This window comes from Bos grunniens, chromosome 18 (assembly GCF_055505025.1).
Source record: "Bos grunniens cultivar Pamir isolate PY7600 chromosome 18, Bosgru_T2T1.0, whole genome shotgun sequence".
NCBI lineage: Eukaryota > Metazoa > Chordata > Mammalia > Artiodactyla > Bovidae > Bos > Bos grunniens.
The window spans coordinates 50,002,612-50,020,146 of NC_141182.1; the positions used below are offsets into that span (position 1 = coordinate 50,002,612).

At 59.3% G+C, this 17,535-nt stretch overlaps 1 protein-coding gene across 4 annotated transcripts in view; it reads left to right on the forward strand.

Moving 5' to 3' along the window:
- The first annotated feature begins 1,645 nt into the window (after nt 1-1,645).
- LTBP4 (latent transforming growth factor beta binding protein 4) overlaps nt 1,646-17,535 on the forward strand; it is a 28,525-nt gene continuing 12,635 nt past the window's right edge. The window contains exons 1-16 of one of the 4 annotated variants that reach the window (XM_086352585.1): nt 1,646-3,173; nt 4,952-5,010; nt 5,167-5,305; nt 5,786-5,895; nt 10,762-10,953; nt 11,108-11,355; nt 11,432-11,534; nt 11,890-11,964; nt 12,060-12,182; nt 12,718-12,882; nt 14,064-14,213; nt 14,339-14,446; nt 14,997-15,128; nt 15,213-15,338; nt 16,027-16,152; nt 16,947-17,189. In XM_086352585.1, coding sequence (XP_086208711.1) covers nt 3,025-3,173; nt 4,952-5,010; nt 5,167-5,305; nt 5,786-5,895; nt 10,762-10,953; nt 11,108-11,355; nt 11,432-11,534; nt 11,890-11,964; nt 12,060-12,182; nt 12,718-12,882; nt 14,064-14,213; nt 14,339-14,446; nt 14,997-15,128; nt 15,213-15,338; nt 16,027-16,152; nt 16,947-17,189 — 2,248 coding nt within the window. In that variant the 5' untranslated portion in view covers nt 1,646-3,024. Of the gene's footprint in view, nt 3,174-4,951; nt 5,011-5,166; nt 5,306-5,785; nt 5,896-7,115; nt 7,385-10,761; nt 10,954-11,107; nt 11,356-11,431; nt 11,535-11,889; nt 11,965-12,059; nt 12,183-12,717; nt 12,883-14,063; nt 14,214-14,338; nt 14,447-14,996; nt 15,129-15,212; nt 15,339-16,026; nt 16,153-16,946; nt 17,190-17,535 lie in introns of those variants that run through there. The other 3 variants (XM_086352586.1, XM_086352587.1, XM_086352588.1) reach the window with 3 other exon arrangements.

A 17,535-nucleotide genomic window follows, 5' to 3' on the forward strand; every position in this document is an offset into this window, starting at 1 on the left:
TAGGAATGTTTTACAAGCCAGAGATTCTAGAATGCTGAGAATTGTAGGACATAGAAAAGAATCTGGATTACTAGGAAATCTAGAGCATAGCAGTGTTCTGGAATGTCAACCCTTCTAGATCACTAGAGGATTGCTTTGCATTCTAAGAAATCCATAATATCAATGGGCTCTGGATTGCCAGAGAATCTAGAACATGAGCCCTAAAAGATGAGTGAGTCTAAAACATGAGTGTTCTGAAATGTCTGTGCTCTAGAATATGCGGGTATTTTGTGATGCTCATAGAGCTGGAATATTGAGAGAGTTTTTTCCATGCCAGGGAATCCAGAATACTGTTTTGGGATACTAGTGATCCTAGAACTGAGGGTGAGAATGTCAGAAAATCTAGAATACTAAAGAGATTTGTTTGTTTTTGTTTTTCATACCAAGGTAAAACCCTATGTGTGAGCACATACAATGGAGGAAGCTTCTGGAATGCCAGGACTCTAGAACTCTGAGAGATTCTGAAGGATTGAGATCAGATCAGGATCCGGGAGTGACATAGAAACAACCCTGGGGGGTAGTAGCACTGATAGGGAGGGACTGGGAGCTGGGAACTCCAAATTCTGGGGGGAGGGGAAGCCAAAGCCATCCCCGGAAGTTGCAGTGGTGAGCCAGAGGCTGTTGCCTAGCAACGAGCATTGAAGATGCCCTGAATCCCAAGCAGAAGGGAGAAATTTCGGCAGCGCCCCCAGCAAATGCTCCAGCTACAGGGTAGGAGATGGGGAGGGGGGCAATGGGAGCAGGGCCACATCGTCCTGCAGGGCCATGTCAGCAGGGATCATGGGAGCCACACGAAGACAGGGACACAGCCCACAGCACATTCAGTGGGCAGAGCCGGGCACTCCATCATTGAGCAGGGACAGCCCACGGACGTCCCTGAATGGGGCCTGAGTTGCATCATTCCTGCTCCAAGAGGCTGTGTGTCCTGGACAGTGTGTGAGCCCAGACTTATGGGTGGCAGTGTTGGGTGGAGACTGTGGGTGGTGGTGACGGGTGCATGTGTCTGTGTGAGTCAGCCCGTATGCCTCAAGGTAAGGAGGGAGGGTGAAGAGACCCCCTGTCCCCCTTGCACACCCCCTGGAAGAAGGAGCAGGAGTCGGGGATGAGGTCGAAGCTGAATTGATTGCTGTTCTTAGTCTGGGGTCAGCCCTTTGGTCAGGCCTGGTACCCTGTGTGGGTGGAGCCTGGGATCTACTCAGGGTGGGGCTAAGGCTACAGACCTGGAAACCTTAGGGTTTGGAACCCCTGGAGGGGCAACAAGAAGTGGGTAGGGTTTGGCACCCTAAGTGTGGGGCCTCAGCCTAATTCTTGTGGGAAAGGATTTGGTCTGAAACTCAGAGGAGAAGGGATGGGGAACTGGGGTTCAGGCTCTAAAGCGCTGATGCCTTTGGGAGAAGAGAGGGTTTTTAATTCCAAGAAAAGTGGAGCCTTGAATTTATAATGAAAGGACTGGGCTGGGCTTGAGACCCTCTGAGTTGGACGGTTGTGAGCAGGGCTTGGAGCCCTAAACCCACTAAAGTGGGAGCAGGTGGGGACTAAGGCCCCTTGTGGCTTGGTGCTCCCAGTGGTAGATGTCCCTAGGAAGGGAGGGGACTGGAATTCTTTTTTTTTTTTCTTCTTTTAATTTTATTTAGTTTTGACTGTGCTGGGTCTTCATTGCTGCATGGGCTTTTCTCTAGTGAGGCAGGGGTCTATAGCATGCGACCTTCAGTAGTTGCTGCATATGGACTCCGTAGCTGCAGTTCCCGAACTCTAGAGCACAGGCTTAATAGTTGTGGTGCACAGGCTTCGCTGCTCCGAGGCATGTAGGATTTTCCTGGATCAGGGATCAAATCCGTGTCTCCTGCTTTGGCAGGCAAATTCTTTACCACTGAGCCACCAGGGAAGTCCCGGGACTAGAATTCTTTAAGGAGAAAAAGTCTGCAATTCTGGGAATGGACTCTCAGCTTTTAAAAATTCAGTCAGGGAAGTGGGTGTGGTACCCTCTGGAGGTGGGGGGGTGGAGTGAAGAGGGGTGCAAATAGGGGAGCAGAGCCGGGGGAGCCCTCTGGAAGGGAAGCAGAGTCTGTGAATTAGGGGCCCAGCCATGGTCCTGTGACAGGCAGAGGCTACAACTTTCCTAGGAACAAGCTATTGTTTGTCAAGCCTGGAACCCCTGAAACACAGGGCCTTGAGAAGGGGCCAATCCTGTGGGAGGGTGTAGAGTCCGGGTACCGTCCGGGGGTCGGGACCTGGAGCTTGGTGCAGCATTAGAATTAGCCCCCGGAATCCTGAGTCTCTCGCGTAAGAACTGGGCACCCGTGGGTTCTTCCGGAATCTACCCCCGTCGGGGAGCAAATTCTGATGGATTTCTCCCAGGACTGTGAGCCGAGAGATGAGGTCTTCCAGCGGGAGTCTAATTTAGGGGAACCGGGCTTCCTAGGTGGCTCAGCGGTAAAGAATCTGCCTGCAAACCAGGAGATGCAGGAGACGCAGGTTCTATCCCTGGGTAGGGAAGATCCCCTGGAGGAGGGCATGGCAACCCACTCCAGCATTGTTGCCTGGAGAATCTCATGGACAGAGGAGCCGGGCGGGCTACAGTCCATAGAGTCTCACAGAGTCGGACAAGACTGAAGCGACTCAGCAAGCTTTCACGCCTACCACCTACGCATCGACTAAGAGGAGCCCCAGCAGCTCCACACTTGGGGCCTCTCCTTTAAGACAGGATTCACTGAGCCAGTACCCTTCCAGGCACTGAGAATTCCGGGCCCCAGCGCCCCCCGCCCGGCACCTGTCCACGTAGCCCCTCCCCTGTCGTCTCCTGATTGGCCGTGTAGGCAGCGCCCCCTGGTGGCACCGGGCTCTGATTGGCGGGAAGTTCGCAGCCCGCGACTGGGATTGTGGAGAAAATGAGTAGGCCTCCGGCGGGGGCGGGAGGCGGGGCAGCGCCGAGCCGGACCCGCTGGACAGACGGGCCGCCTGGAGCGCGACTCCACGCCGGACACGATGCGGCTGCCTGGCCCCAGCGGCCGCCGCCCCCTCCTGCTGGTGCTGCTGCTGCCGTTCCTTGCAGCCGCCGCCACTGCCGCCTCCGCCGCCGGCCCCAGCACCAGCCAGGCCGTCGAGGTCGCGGCGATCCCGGGCCGTCCGGCCGGGTAAGCCCCGCTGCGGCCCCTTCGTCCTTGTGCCCCCTCTACCCAATAAGTCTGGCGGTCCAGGAATTTCGGATTTAGGGGAACATGAACCCACTGCTTCGTGATAGGGATAAAGAACCAGAGCTCTTGGATTTATTAGGGCCCTCTGTTTTGTAGGGGTTAGAATCCGAGGTGTATTGAGGTTCTGGGCGGAGGGACTCCCCGCCGGTGCGGTAGAGACAGATGTGGCTCCAGAGAATTCTAGAGTCTATTTGGAGCAGGGTGCCAGTTTATATAGGGGTGGGGCTTTGGGTTCTCCTAGGATGATAGATGGGTGGGGCCGAGCTGAGACGGGGTCCCCCAGGTTTCTGGGATGCTTAAGGAGGAAGAGTATGGGAGGTTATCAAGGCGCTTTAAGGAGGAGTTGAGACGTCCTGGTTTTCTGGGGTTTGGGAATGCTTGAATTAATTAATAGAGACCTTTCCCTATAAGACTTGGAGTTTGGTGTTGATGGCGGAGGGGCTTGTGGGAAATTGTGCGGAGGTGGGGTGGGGGCTGCTCAGATTTCACGAGGGTTAAGGATGCTTTAGTTTTCTAGAATTAGAGGATTCTGGGGTTGAATGAGGTACCAGTGATTTCGCGGCAAGAAATCCAGAATTTCGTATAGATTTGGGAGTTATAGCCACTCTTCCTGTCTACGGGTGACGAGATCGGAGGAAACAGTCTGCCCAGTACCCCCACCCCCCGCCCTGCGGCCCAGCGCTCCGTTACAAAGGCCCCGGGCTCCGCTCCCGCCTCGGTCTCTGCGAATACGTTTAGTAACCCGAGCCGCTCCGGGGGCGGGGCTGGGAAGGGGTTAACCCGGAGAAAAGGCGGGAGGGAATGACGGCAGGATCGGGGGTCAGGGAGGCTCCCACCCGGGCCGCCCCCTTCTCTACCGGGCCCCACCCGTCTAAAAAGAGTCCATACGGCCGACATCCCCTTCGCAGCATCCCGCGCTGCTCCTCTCTCCTGACCTGCGCGCGCGCCCACGGTCCTCGTCCCCCTTAGCCTGGGGATAATGGATTTGTCTGGGGGGCCCCTGGGTTGCGACGCACTTGCGCCCAAGCTGAGGGCTCCGCCAGCCTGAATCGGAGACCCTCCCGGCGCGGAGATTCCTCCGAAGAACGACTCCTTCCTCGTGGTCAGGCGGGAAACTGAGGCCCAAAGACCAGGAGACTCTGGCTCCAGGACACACAGCGTGGAAGGGCAGGAACGGGCTAGAACTCAGACTTCGGGATTCTCAGTGCTGAGCTGTGGCTCCTGTATCCTTGTCCACCTCTGCACCCCGCTGGACCCACAGTCAAAAGAGGACTTCCCTCCCCAGCGGTTGAGGCCTGTGGACGTGGTGCCATCTGCCGGCAAACTGCGGGATGACGGCTGAGTCCAGGACAGGGACGTGCGGCGAGGGCGGGGTTCTAGATTCCCAGAGCCGGGTTGGAAGTGCCCTTAGAAATCCTCTGAGTCTCTCTCTTTTTCAAAAAAGACTTTAAAATGTCTTTTCCAATAATGCCTTATCCACAAACATTTCAGAAGGAAAACAAACGTGACGTTGCTGTGACCTTTACCTAAACAAATTTGCCTCCCATTGTACAGATGGGGAAACTGAGGCATCGAGCGAAGTGCCTCAGATTGGTCACATATCAACCCCAAGCACCCTCCAGCTTTATCTTGGCTTCCCCTTCCCTATCCCTCATCGCTGTCCTTTGGGGAGTTCTATAGTGCTAGAGGCTGAGTGACTTCCATCCCTCTATTTATAGTGCTCCTGCTTGTCGCTGCTGTCCAAGCCGATCGCCCAGGAGAAGCCGCTGCTTTAGAGGTGGGTTCTTGTAGGCGGGGTATAGGTTGGAGGGGAAAGATGGTAGAAGCAGAGGAGCTGGGGGTCCCTTCCTCATCCCTCACTCCATCTGGAGAGCTGGATGAAAGAAGAACTCGGTTGCCTCCTTTTCCACTTAGTCCCTGGCTGTCTCTGAAGCCTCCTGCAGGGTCCGGAGCTGCCGGCCCGAAAAGTGTGCAGGCCTTCAGCGTTGCCTGGCTCCAGGGCCCCCAGAGCTGCCGAGCGCCAGCCCCAGCGTGAGGAGGAGACAGGTGTCCCTTAACTGGCAGCCACTGACGTGAGTGTGTGACCCTCTCCTGCTAGATGCTCCCAACCCCGCCATTTCCAGCACATATCTCCCTGTGTCTCCTTTTCCTTGCTCTCTCTACTAACTTGTGTCTCTGTTTCTATTTCTCCTTTTCTTGCCTATGGCTGTTTCTAGGTCTTTCAGTTTCTATCTCTCTGTCTCTGTCTCCGTGTCTCTCTCTCTCTCTATTGGTTCTTTGCCTCTGTCTCTTTCTCTCATAGTTAGTTACCTGTCTCTTTCCTCTGTCTTCTCTCTCTCTCCCTCCCTCATCCTGGTTTCTCCCACTGACTTTGTCCTTCCTAGACTCTAAAGAATGTTCCAGGCCTGATCCCCAGAAAGAGATGGAAGGGGGATGCAGAGCCTCCACTGGAAGACCTCCTGATGTAGGAGGTCCCTTCCAGCCGCGGGAGTTGGGGGGAGGGGGTCAGCCTAACCCCGGTGACAACTTCTTCTCTGCCCCCTCCCACCCAGGCTGCAGGAAGCCCGAGCCCTGCTGAGGCGACGGCGGCCCCGCGGGCCGGGGGCCCGGGCATTGCTGAGAAGGAGGCCCCCACAGCGCGCCCCTGCCGGCCAGTCCCGGGGTAAGAACATCCGCCCTTCCTCCGCCGGGTTGGGGGGCGGGGAGGCGGTGAAGGGGGATGGGGGGGTTCCGGGCCAGATAAAGCCGTCTGGTTCCCACGGTGCAGCCGCCGCCTAGCCGTCCCCCACTGTAGCTCAGCACCCCTCCCCAGGACTCAGCCCCCTCTAGGGACCCCGGCGTCCGGCTGCGAGAGGTGAGTCCGGGACAGGACTAGACGCGGGCCAGAGGCGGTGACCCGCGGGGGTGGGGCCAGGAAGCCAAGCGTCCGGGCTCCCCGCGGCCGAAGAGGGGGGCGCTGTCCCGGCAGAGAGCGCCCGAACTAGCCCAGACAACAAAAGCGATTGTGCGGGTTGGCGCCTGCCGGGTCACCGAATGCCCCAAATTGCGGGGCGGCTAGGGGCCAAAGGCCTCCCACTGCTCTCCCAACCCTCCTCCCCATCTCCTCTTGCTCCAGCTCTCAGCCCCTGGGCTAGCACACCCCCTAGTCTCCGCTACCCTCAAAAGTCTCCCTCCTGCTGTGGCCTTCAGCCCAGATGTGTCCCCTCCTCCCTAAAGTCTTCCAGATGTGGGCCTTCCGCCAGATGTGAGGACCCCCGCCCACCATCTTCCTCCACCGTTTCCCCTAATCTATTCTGACTCCTCCTCCCAGGTGTGAGGATCCCGGTCAGATGTGACTGCGTCCTCAAGTGGGCCCCTCCAGCGTCCTGCCCACCAGGCAGACCCCCAGTCACTTCGTGTGCCCAGGTGCACCGACCCTTCTCCTCCCACCCCCCAGATGTGCCACCTGGCTGCCCAGATGTGCCATGACAATCGCCTACTCAGATGAAGCCCTTGTCTCTGTGACTGAGGCGGGGACAGCCTTTAGCCTTCTCCCCAAATGCGGCCCCCACTACTCTTTCCTCTTTAAACACTCAGCTCGGTCTGGGGTGGGGTGTGGGGGGGACCGGCCCGCCCCCACCTGTTCCCTTCCCCGCCTCTCCCCTGCGGGCCCCATTCACTTGTTGATGCGGGGCGGGAGCAGAGGGGGCGCCCCCCTCCCCGCTCCGAGTCTAGCGCCCAGCCTGCGCGTCTCTGGCTGCGCGCCCAGCCCCACGCGCCCCCGCGCGGCCGCCGGGGAGGGAGTGGTGGGGAGGGGGGGCCTGAGCGGGGGCGCGGCCGCCCTCCCCCGCGGGCGGGCGGGCGCGGCCGGGCCCCTCGGGCGGGCTGGGGCGGCGGCGCGGCGGAGCGCGGCGCTGCAGCCATGGCGGGCGGCGCGCGGCTGCTCTGGGTGTCGCTATTGGTGCTGCTGGCGCTGCTCCGGCCGCAGCCCGGGCTAGGTCGACCCCGAGAGCGCCTCCGCGTGCGCTTCACCCCGGCCGTGTGCGGCCTGAGCTGCGTCCATGGGCCCACCGGCCCCCGCTGCACCCCGACCTGCGCGCCCCGCAACACCACCAGCGTGGACAGCGGCGCGCCCGGCGGGGCGGCCCCGGGGGGACCCGGCTTCCGCGCCTGTGAGTGCGGGGTGGTGGTCCAGAGGGAGGGGTTCCCGGGGGGGAGGTGGAGGATCCCTGGGGATGAGGGAGACAGTCCCCAGGAAGAGGGATCCCAGATTCCTTGTGCCAGAGTGCTGGGGGATCCCCAGCTTATTTGAGGAAGAGAGCCTCAAATTCCTGGCTTTTGGGGTTGGATCCTGAGAGTCCTGATTCTGCAAGTAGTGAGGGTTCTCAGGGACCTGTCGTGTCCCATGTGAGGCGACGGGGGCTGACTTTCTTACCTTTGAGTAAAAGTGGGGAATCTCAGAATTGAGGGGCTCTGGAACTTGGGGGAAAGGGGTCTGAATCCTGCGACTGTGAGCAGGGGTCCCCAGAGTCCAAGGGAAAGTTCCAGGGCCTTGAGAAGCGGTTTTCCGTTTCTGCTTCTTTGGGTGGGAGGCATTAGGAAAGTCTAGGATGGAAGTGCCTGTGAGGAGGGGGATTGGGGTGTGGAAAGTCGATCCTGAGAGCTGAGAGGAAAGGTGTTCATAGGAGGGTCTCTGCAAGACCCTGAGTTGCAAGGGTCGCACGTGGAAGAGCAATCCAACAGGCGGTCTGGGGGGAAAGGCGCCCCCTGGGGGTCAGAGGGGACAGGAGGGTCTGCGCACCAGGCTCCTCTAGAGATGGAGAGCCCTGGTGGGGGCGGGGGGAGTCAGGTGAGGTAGGGGTAGTGGGCCACCTGTTGGCTCCAGGGCGTGATGGTGGGTGGGCTCTCAGAGTCTGGGCCTACCTGCCCCCAGTCCCGGAGGCCCTCTGGAGTGGGGAGTGGGGGCCCCTGGCGCCGAGAACTCGCCCAGCCTGGCCCCCGGCCAACGCAGCCCTGGCCGGCGTGAGCTCATCTCTCGCCGGAGCCCCCGCCCGCTGCCACTCCCTCTCTCCACCCCTTCCTCCCTCTTTCCCTCACTCCCTCCCGGCCCAGCCTCAACGGGCCTCTGCCAGGCGCCGTGCCCAGGCGGGTGCCAAGCCCCTGGAGGCGCAAGGAGGGGACTGCGAGGGGCGGGGCGGGGGGCTGACCTCGGGAGGACCTCGATGTCCTCAGCTCCTCAACCCTCCAGGGGTGTGGGACATGGAGTTGCCTGTGCCCATCTAGCGGCCCGCCCTGGGTGTGGGAGCCCTCAGGGAGCTGGATGGGGGGGGGGGGGGCTACATTCAGGACAAGAGAAGACAAAGCAGTGTCTTTGATGGCTCGGAAATGCCCCCTCCCCCGACCGCTGCCCCCAACAGAGACTCTTCTTATTTTGGAAACTTCATTCCTAGTTAAGCCTTTCCTAAGCCTGCCACTTAATTAAGGACCCCTCTTAGAGCACCCTGTAGTCCTGGCCTGAGCCCCCTAACTAGGGGAGCCAAGAATCTCTGCCCTCAGTCCCCATGCCCCTCCGCACCGCTATCAACAGACTCCAGAGACCAGCCCCTTCAGTGAAGTTCCCGCCCATTCTTCTGATGTAATCGCCCCAAACTGCACCCCTCACCAGAGAACTCTAGTTTTGTCCCCCTGCTACTCCTCCCCACTTCCAGGGGAAACCCCAGATTACAAAGGCTGTACAGTGATAACTACTCTAGCTGAATTCCCTTCCTGAAAAAGTTTCCGGTTTTCTTCTATTTCCAACTGAATCCCGTCAGAGATCCCTGATTGCTGGGTATCCAAGTCCTTCCCTCCCAGCTGACACCCTCCCCCAGAAACTTCTGATTCCTCTATTTTCAGAAAAACCCAAAGTTGGTCTTGATCAGCTGATTCTCCCAAGAGGACTCCAGATACTGTGCTCCCCTCAAGCAGCCATTAATCTAAAGACTGGGGCACCTTATCCCTTAGCTGAGAGGGAAGCGGGTATTCCACAATATCTTAGAATCTTCTCAAACAGCGGAGGCTCTCATGTGCTGGAAAGAATTCCACTACTCCATCTCCACCTTGCTCTCAGCACCCTCAAATTGGCCGTTCCTTCTAAGTCACTAGAGTCCTGTTAGTAGGTAACTCTCCCCAAAAGGACTAAAGAGGTTCCTTCTGCCTCCTTTTCCTTTGGGATCGGCTCCCTTTCTGTTCCAGAAACCTCCTGAGGTCTTCGAACGGCGGAGTGCTGCCTTCTAACTGATCTCTTCTCAGGAGTCCAGTCTCCGTACCCTTATAAGTTGAGGGGGCTCCCTCTATGTTTTCCTGTCTCCAGTGTGTGGCTCAGAATCCCACACACGCCTTTCTGGACGGCCCCGTCCGCCTGCCCGCTTCCTCCCCTCCGCACAGCTGTCTCCAGCTGTTCTCGGCAGCCCCAGGGGAGAAAGGGAGGGGGGTGCTCTCGCAGGATGTGTCCGGCCTTCTTTGGCTCAGCGGGCCCGGGGCTCCCCCAAGGGTCCAGAACGAGGAGCCGCCGCCCTGCCCCCGCCGCACCCCTCTCTTTGTTTACCCCGCCGCACAGCTGGCAGTGCCCCGCCCCAAGGTGGCCCAAGGCCCAACGAGGACGCGCACAGGGGAGAGCAGGCGCGTTCCCGCTGGCCCCGCCCCGGGGCTACCGGAGGCGGGAAGTCAGAGCTGGAACCGGGGAGCCGGAGCCAGAGGGGAGGTGGGCGGAGACAGAGCGCGGGGATGTGGGGCTAGGACGCGCAGATAGCGGGGAGGTGGGATGAGAGGAGCGCGGGCGAGCGAGCCAGGGCAAACTAACGTGAGGAGGGGAAGGTGGGTGGAGCTAAACGCAGCAGGTTAGACGCCTCGATGGGCGGGGTTTGCAATCCTTAGGGTAGAAGAACGCGATGTGGGCGGGGCGCATAGAAGCGAGAGGCGGGGACGGGGCGGGGAGAAACGGACAGCCTGTGGGCGGAGCTTGAACCTGCCGCCCGGGGTGCAAACGTGCCTAGAATGGTAAGGAGACAGAGTTGCTAGCACGGGATGGTGCCAAGGAGTGACTGAAGTGTAGTTTTAGTCAATGGAAGTGACAAGCGCTGGGTCTGACGGGGCTGGAACAGCAAAAAATGGGCAGGACTAAATGCGAAGGCACGAGTTAGAGTGGACGTGACTGAGCCTATAGGCGGGGCCAACACTATCTGGGCGGGGCTAGTAAGCCTCGGACTCTGCGGGAAAGTGGGACTTGAGAGGGAGGGCGGGGCGATATGAAAGTGAAGGAGGAGCTTGGGGGCGTGGCGAGTGGACTCAGAGGGCGGGGCTACACCTCCGGGGCCTGGACCCAGCCTATGCCAGTGGTCAGGGTTAGTGAGATGACGCAAGACGACTCAAGGGTGAACGACTTAGAACTGAGTGATACCTTTGACGGTGTAGTTATAACGTTAGGGGCTGAACTAAGTGAGGGTGCTCTCGTCCCAAGAGAGGCTGCAAGGAGGGTTGCCGACCCTGAGTGTCCTCGCTCTCTCCCCAGTCCTGTGTCCCTTGATCTGTCACAATGGAGGAGTGTGCGTGAAGCCTGATCGCTGCCTCTGTCCCCCGGACTTCGCTGGCAAGTTCTGCCAGTTGCATTCATCGGGCGCCCGGCCCCCGGCCCCGGCCATGCCAGGCTTCACCCGCTCTGTGTACACCATGCCGCTGGCCAACCACCGCGATGATGAACATGGTGAGGAGAGTGCGGCCAGAGTTCCCTCCGTACCCTCCACCACCTCGTCGTTCCTCTGACTCCCATGTTTCCTTCTTTCTCCTGAGTACCCTTCTCCATCGCGCCCTTTTCCTGCATTCCTACTCGCACTTTGCCCCGCGGTGCCTCTCTCCAGGTGTGGCGTCTATGGTGAGCGTCCACGTGGAGCACCCGCAGGAGGCGTCGGTAGTGGTGCACCAGGTGGAGCGTGTGTCCGGCCCTTGGGAGGAGGCGGATGCCGAGGCAGTGGCGCGGGCAGAGGCGGCGGCACGGTCGGAGGCGGCAGCGCCCTACACAGTGCTGGCACAGAGCGCGCCGCGCGAGGACGGCTACTCGGACGCCTCGGGCTTCGGTTACTGCTTTCGGGAGCTGCGCGGAGGCGAAGTGAGAGGAGGCCGGTGGGGAGGGGCCCGGAGCGTGCCACCGCGCGGGGGCGCGCTCACCCTACACTTCCCCACAGTGTGCGTCCCCGCTGCCCGGGCTCCGGACGCAGGAGGTGTGCTGCCGAGGGGCTGGCTTGGCCTGGGGCGTTCACGACTGTCAGTCGTGCTCGGAGCTCCTGGGTAAGCCCCAGGATGTCCCCAAGGTGCTCGGAGCTGGGGAGGACTGAGAACCCTGCCGCTCCCTGTACTCTGCCCTTAGGATGTAGCCTTATACGAATTCTAGTCATGCCTATCCCGTTGTGGGGATCCTTTCCAGTCTAGACCCACCCATATCTGCTGGGACCATCCATCCCACTTTCTGACTTTGGCTAGCTACCCTATTCTTACCCGACCTTCACGCCATTCGCCAACCTAAGGCTGACCTTGCGCTCAAACCACACTCAACATCTTTTAGTTCCTGCCACCCCATTTTCGCCCCCGCCCGCTCCATTCTCGCTCCTCCCGCCACTGGCCCACCCCTCTCCTTTCTCCACAGGTAACACCCACCAGGCGGGCGCCCCAGATGGGCCGTGTCCAACTGGCTTTGAAAGGGTTAATGGGTCCTGCGAAGGTGAGGTGGAGCCAGGGTGGGAAGAGCTCGGGTCTAGGGAAGGCGCTGTCGGAGAGCTTGCCCTGATGCCTCTGGGATCACCCCATTCCTCGTAGATGTGGATGAGTGCGCGACTCGAGGGCGCTGCCAGCACGGAGAGTGTGCAAACACGCATGGCGGGTACACTTGCGTTTGCCCCGACGGCTTTCTGCTCGACTCGTCCCGCAGCAGCTGCATCTGTGAGCCGCCGGGGTCTGAGGCTGGTCCCGTGTCCACCCTATCCTCATGGCCGAGCATCCCTGGGTCTACTTACTTAGGGAATTACTTAGACCACACCCTCCCAGATCCTCCCAGATTCCCTGGTCCGTCCCCCGCCTCCCAGTCACTCGTACCTCCCCTTCCGCGCATCTTAGACTCTCAGACTCTCTGGAGCCTCTTTGGCTCTTCTAAGAACCCCTTAAACCTTTTGAACTCAGATCTCCAGACTTTGATCAGCTCCTCTCAAGCCCCAACATTTCCTCATCTCTCGCGATACTTCTTCAGATCCTGAGATCCTTCCCAGACCCCCTTTCACCCCCTCAGATTTTCCCCAAGCCCAGAACCCTTCTCAGACCTCTAGGCCCCCCGCCCCAGCTCTTCTTCAGACTCTGAGATTTCCCAGATGCCCTTCGCACCCACCGAGCTCTCCTTGGGACCATTCCCCTACCTTCCAGATCCCCTAGACCACTACACTGCCAACCCTTCCCTGAAGAATTTCCTCCCCGTCCTCCCCAGCCCAACACGTGATCTCAGAGGCCAAGGGGCCGTGCTTCCGCGTGCTTCGAGATGGCGGCTGCTCACTGCCCATTCTACGCAACATCACCAAACAGATCTGCTGCTGCAGCCGTGTGGGCAAAGCCTGGGGCCGGGGTTGCCAGCTTTGCCCACCCTTCGGTTCAGGTGAGTGCCTCCTGCCTGTCTTTCTCGAGCATTTTTTTTTTTGCTTTCGTTTTCTCTGTTCGACTCTTTGCAACCCCTTGGATTGTAGCCCGCCAGGCTTCTCTTTTCGTGGAATTTCCCAGGCAAGAATACTGGAGTGGATTGCCATTTCCTACTCCAGGGGCTTTTCCCGACCCAGGGATCGAACTCGGGTCTCTTGTATCTCCTTCATTGGTAAAGTGGATTCTTTACCACTTTGGCCACCTTGGAAGCCTGCCTTTCTTTCAATTCAGTTCAGTTCATTTCAGTTCAGTCGATCAGTCGTGTCCGACTCTTTGCGACCCCATGGACTGCAGCACACCAGGCCTCCCTGTCCATCACCAACTCCCGAAGTTTACTCAAACTCATGTTCATTGAGTCGGTGATGCCATTCAACCATCTCGCCCTCTGTCTTCCCCTTCTGCTCCCGCCTTCAATCTTTCCTGCCTTTCTTCAGAGTTGACGCAAATAGGCCTTCTAGGCTCCGCCCCCAGACTCTCCAATCAAGTTAGACCCTAGTCTTGGCCACACCCCCGGCCTTTGAGACAACCTATCATCAGACTGGACTCCGCCTGGGCCCCCACCCCACCTTGGGCCACAACGACACCTGAGGCCCTCGACCTTGAAGTTAGGCTGTGTCCCACGAGCGTCACCCCCAGCCTCAACCTCTCATAGCCCTTGAGATAGACTGCTTGCCCAACTTTGTCTCGAGGCTTGGCCAAGTACCCAGCTTCTGAGACACTGCCTCCTATCTAACTTCAGCTTTGGGCCCTGCCCAAGACACACTCCTCTCCGAGACACCTCCCTGGCAATCTTTTTCTGCATAAAACCAGATCCCACAATGGACCTGATTGGTTCCTGGCCTGTCCCTGTAGACACGAAACCAGACCCTGCCTTCAACTCCTGTCCCTGCCATCATCCCAAAGAGGGGAAAACATCCTTGGTCCCACCCTTAGCCTCTGAGATATCCCATTCTTTGCCAGGGTACCACCCCATCTCAGCATCCAAACCAAACCCCTAACACACCCCCAGGCCAAGCCTTCCCCACGATCAAGTCCAGACCCTCAACTCCCTCTTCTCTTTCTCTTTCACCACCCTTCCCTCTCATTCCCCCTACTCTCTTGCCCTTTCTCTGCCCATCTTTCTCCCTTTCCTGTTACCAGAGGGTTTTCGGGAGATCTGCCCAGCCGGCCCTGGCTACCATTACTCGGCCTCCGACCTCCGCTACAACACCAGACCCCTAGGCCAGGAACCACCCCGAGTGTCCCTCAGCCAGCCCCGTGCCCCACCTTCCACCTCTCGACCACCCTCAGGTGAGCTGGTTTCTGGAGGAGGGGGTGTTGTCTCCAAGGGGCTGCCCCAGGCTCACCAAAAAAAGGGGAGATGATCAGGGACACCCAAATCAAGGTCTCCAATGCTGACACCCCTTCTTTACCAGGCTTTCTGCCCACTCATCGCCCAGAACCTCGGCCTGAGCCCCGGCCAGGCCCTGAGCTTCCCCTGCCTAGCATCCCTGCCTGGACTGGTCCTGGGATCCGTGAATCAGGTGTGGTAGAGGGAAATGAGGGCACAGGCAAGAGTTCCAGGGAGGGAGGCTCCACCGTGAAGATTCTAGAATAGAATAGGGATGTGACAGCCAGAGGAGTTAAGAAATGGGTGGGAAAAGATCAAGGTTTGCTGGATGAGGTGGTGTTTACACCAGGGACTGGAGTCAGACAGGCCTGGGTGCAAATTCTCTGTCATTACTGTGAGGATTAAACAACCTGTCTGTGAAGTATCTAGGAGATAGTAAGTGCTCAGTTAATGTGAGACAAGTGATTTTCGTGGAGGACACTAAGAACATATTTCAGGCAGAGGACGGGATTCTAAAGTAAAATATTAAAAAATGGAGACTTTGGGGTGGCAGTATGGGAGGATTCAGGCAGAAGATCTGATGAGAACATCGCATGATAGAGAAGGGCATCAGAGGGAGAAGACTTGGTTTGAGGAGGGACACCCAGGAGGGTGTTTTAGGTAGAGGATCTGAGGGAATTGTACTGGGGTGAAAAGGACGGGATTCATACATGGGGGAACCCTGTCTCACTGGACCCCCGCAGGTCCCTCTGCAGGCGAGTGTCAACGCAATCCCCAGATCTGCGGCCGTGGACGGTGCATCCCTCGGCCCAGTGGCTACACCTGCGCGTGCGACTCCGGTTTCCGGCTCAGTCCGCAGGGCACACACTGCATCGGTGAGCCAGGCTGGGTGGGGAGGATGGAGGCGGGGCGGGAGGCTGTACGGTGTCACCTCCTGACCAGCCCTTCTGTACCCTCAGACGTGGACGAATGTCGCCGCGTTCCCACTCCTTGTGCTCCCGGACGCTGCGAAAACACGCCAGGCAGCTTCCGTTGCGTGTGCGGGCCGGGCTTCCGAGCCGGCCCGCGGGGTACGGAGTGTCTGGGTGAGAAATCCAGGCCCCACCCCAGCCAGGGTCTCGCTCCAGCTCTCCCTCGAGAGCAGCCCCGCCCTCGCACGCTTTCCCACGTCCCTTCAGCCCAACTCCTGCCTTGGCCTGGCCCCCAGCCCCGTCTCCAGTCTCCAGACCGATTCCGGCCCCACCACTCCCTCTTTCGCGACCTGCCCGCCCTTCCGTTGGCCCCGCCCCTTTTATGTTCCAGACTAATGCCTGCCCTCTCCAAGGCCCGTCCCCTGACCCGCAACTGCTGTAACCCACCTCCTCACCGTGACTCGTGATTTCCGCCCTGTCACACCATTGCCCCATCCCCAGTCCACCCCTTGCCCCCTCCTGCCTTCCCTTTTCTGGGTCTGCAAAGCTGCCCTTCCCGCCCTTGCCTTACCCAGTCCCTACCCTCCCCCAAATTGTCCCCCTCACGATTCTCCTCTCTGCCTCTGCCCAAGCTGGTTCCCCAACTCAGGTCCCGTCCTTACCGCTGAAGCTCCGCCGCAGCCTTAAACCGACCCACTCCGAGCCCCTCTACCGCCCCTGGCTCCCGCTTCAGCCTGGCCCCTGCCCCAGCTTGACTCCGCCCCTGCTGTCCCTGGCCCCCCCGCCCCCTGCCAAGCCGTCTGGGGGAGGGGAGGAGGCGGAGTGTCTGCCCCTGCCCCAGCCACCCTGTTTGTGCCCGCAGACGTGGACGAGTGCCACCGCGTGCCGCCACCTTGTGACCGTGGGCGCTGCGAGAACACGCCAGGCAGCTTCCTGTGCGTGTGCCCCGCGGGGTACCAGGCTGCACCCCACGGAGCCAGCTGCCAGGGTGAGGGACTGGGCATGTAGGGGGGAAGGGAAGAGCAGCAGCGGTGCGGGATACTGAGCCGGAGCCAGGAGGCAGAGGGAAGCTGATTGATTCGAGACAGAGGCCAGGCTCTGAGAACCAGACGGACAGCCTGGTTGGGGATGGAGAGGCCAAGTGATGGAAAACAGAAAGGCTGAGTCATGGAAGTTGGAGAAACAGAGGGAGGGGGTGGAGATGAAAGGGTAGAGTTATGAAGGACAGAGTTTAAGGAGGCCCGCTGATATGGACTAGAAAGAGTTCTAGGAAGCAGACAAGCAGCTTCATAGGGATTGAAAAAATAGAGGGCTAGAGGATGGAATGGCACCCCACTCCAGTACTCTTCCCTGGAAAGTCCCATGGACAGAGGAGCCTGGTGGGCTGCAGTCCATGGGGTTGCTAGGAGTCGGACTCGACTGAGCTACTTCACTTTCACTTTTCACTTTCATGCATTGGAGAAGGAAATGGCAACCCACTCCAGTGTTCTTCTTGCCTGGAGAATCCCAGGGATGGCGGAGCCTGGTGGGCTGCCATCTATGGGGTCGCACAGAGTCAGACATGACTGAAGCAACTTAGCAGCAGCAGCAGCAGCAGAGGATGGAGGTAGGATGATGAGGGATAGGCTGGCAGAGTGATGAAGATGGAGAGACCAGGGATTAGGACAGGGTGGCAGGATGGTGCAGGGTGAAAGGTCAGAGCGATGGAGGTCAGGGAGGCAGAATAGAGTATGGGGGGAGGGGCATAAAGGAGGTATGACCTGAGTCCCTTGTTCTGAGCAGATGTAGATGAATGTATCCAGAGCCCAGGCCTGTGTGGCCGAGGGGTCTGTGAGAACCTGCCTGGCTCTTTCCGCTGTGTGTGCCCGGCTGGCTTCCGGGGCTCCGCGTGTGAAGAAGACGTGGATGAATGCGCCCAGGAGCCACCACCCTGTGGGCCTGGCCGCTGTGACAACACAGTGGGCTCCTTTCACTGTGCCTGCCCTGCTGGCTTCCGCTCCCGAGGGCCTGGGGCGCCCTGCCAAGGTGAGGGGACCAGGTCTAAAATCACTCCACCCCTGCTCTTTGCTGTGGGGACCGGAGGGAGACAGGTTTGGGGTGGGAGGTGGGGGCAGCAGAGAGGCAGAGGGATGAGATTCAGTGGAGGAAGACAGGGACAGAGGCCTGGGGAAAACGACGGGGTGGGAAGGGTCTGGCTCCAGAGTCTTTCCCCCTTTCTCCAAATATGAGGGTGTTCTCCAGTCCTCCCCCCTTTCTTGGATGATGCTCTTGTGCTTGTGGGCTTCTCCACTGGCTCAGCAGTAAAGCATCCACCTGCAATGCAGGAGATCATGTACAATGCAGAAGACACAGGTTCGACCCCTAGGTTGGG